This window comes from Monopterus albus, unplaced genomic scaffold (assembly GCF_001952655.1).
Source record: "Monopterus albus unplaced genomic scaffold, M_albus_1.0 scaffold5694.1, whole genome shotgun sequence".
In the NCBI taxonomy this organism is placed as follows: Eukaryota; Metazoa; Chordata; class Actinopteri; order Synbranchiformes; family Synbranchidae; genus Monopterus; species Monopterus albus.
Window position 1 is genome coordinate 1 of NW_018133555.1, and position 744 is coordinate 744.

Here is a 744-nt window from a genome sequence, read left to right on the forward strand (position 1 = left end):
AAGTACGAAGTTGCGCATAATTTTTTGGTGCCCATATCAAGCGGGTGACTTGTATGTCGCTTCTGTCACCAATACTCTCATCCCAGCAATACTCTGGGGAGAGCAACTTGCTTGGTTTTTGAAGCCAAAAGTATTTGTTTAGATGACTTTCATCATGCCACTCTGCCTCCACACCATTTATTTTGTCCTCCATGATGGTTAGGTAGCAGGTATCTGCCAACTTTTTCACATTTTGCCATAATCCTCCAAAGATAGCGGCGTGGTAGTAGAAATCTCCAGTTTCCATAAAGGCTTTGGATTTGGGGTTTCTGTCGTAGGTGAATCTCTCCTTTGGAAGTTTGTAGTAGTGGGCATGGAGCAAAGCCACAGATTCCCCCAGAGCCTCTGAACCAAATCTCCCTTTAAACTCCTGATCGACGTCAAAGCAGAAGACATAAATGAAGTGGTGACAAATCTCGGATTCTATAGTTTCTGATATTATCTTCATACGCATCATAGAGATGTCCTGCCACCTGGAGTACTTTTCCACCTTGATGACTTTCAGGCTGCGCTGAGGTGCAAGCTCAATGTTTGGTACCTTCTCTGGTAGATCCGTAAACACATAATAGGTCACTGGTAATCCCAACATAAAATGTTTTTCTGCAGAGGTAAGGAAAGTTTCAAGGTAGGCATCCAGGTACCTTAGGTAGAGACACAGAGAGAAAACTAATTAAGCTTCAGTCATTTATGAGGATGAGACAAAAA

General features: G+C 42.7%; 1 protein-coding gene across 1 annotated transcript; it reads right to left on the bottom strand.

The window, feature by feature from the left end:
* Window positions 1–6: 6 nt before the first annotated feature.
* Window positions 7–700, bottom strand: LOC109954294 (N-acetyllactosaminide alpha-1,3-galactosyltransferase-like; the record flags this gene model as incomplete). The annotated part of the gene is made up of 1 exon (XM_020589667.1): window positions 7–700. A coding segment is annotated over one exon (694 nt), but the record flags the coding sequence as incomplete, so codon positions are not given.
* Window positions 701–744: the final 44 nt, after the last annotated feature.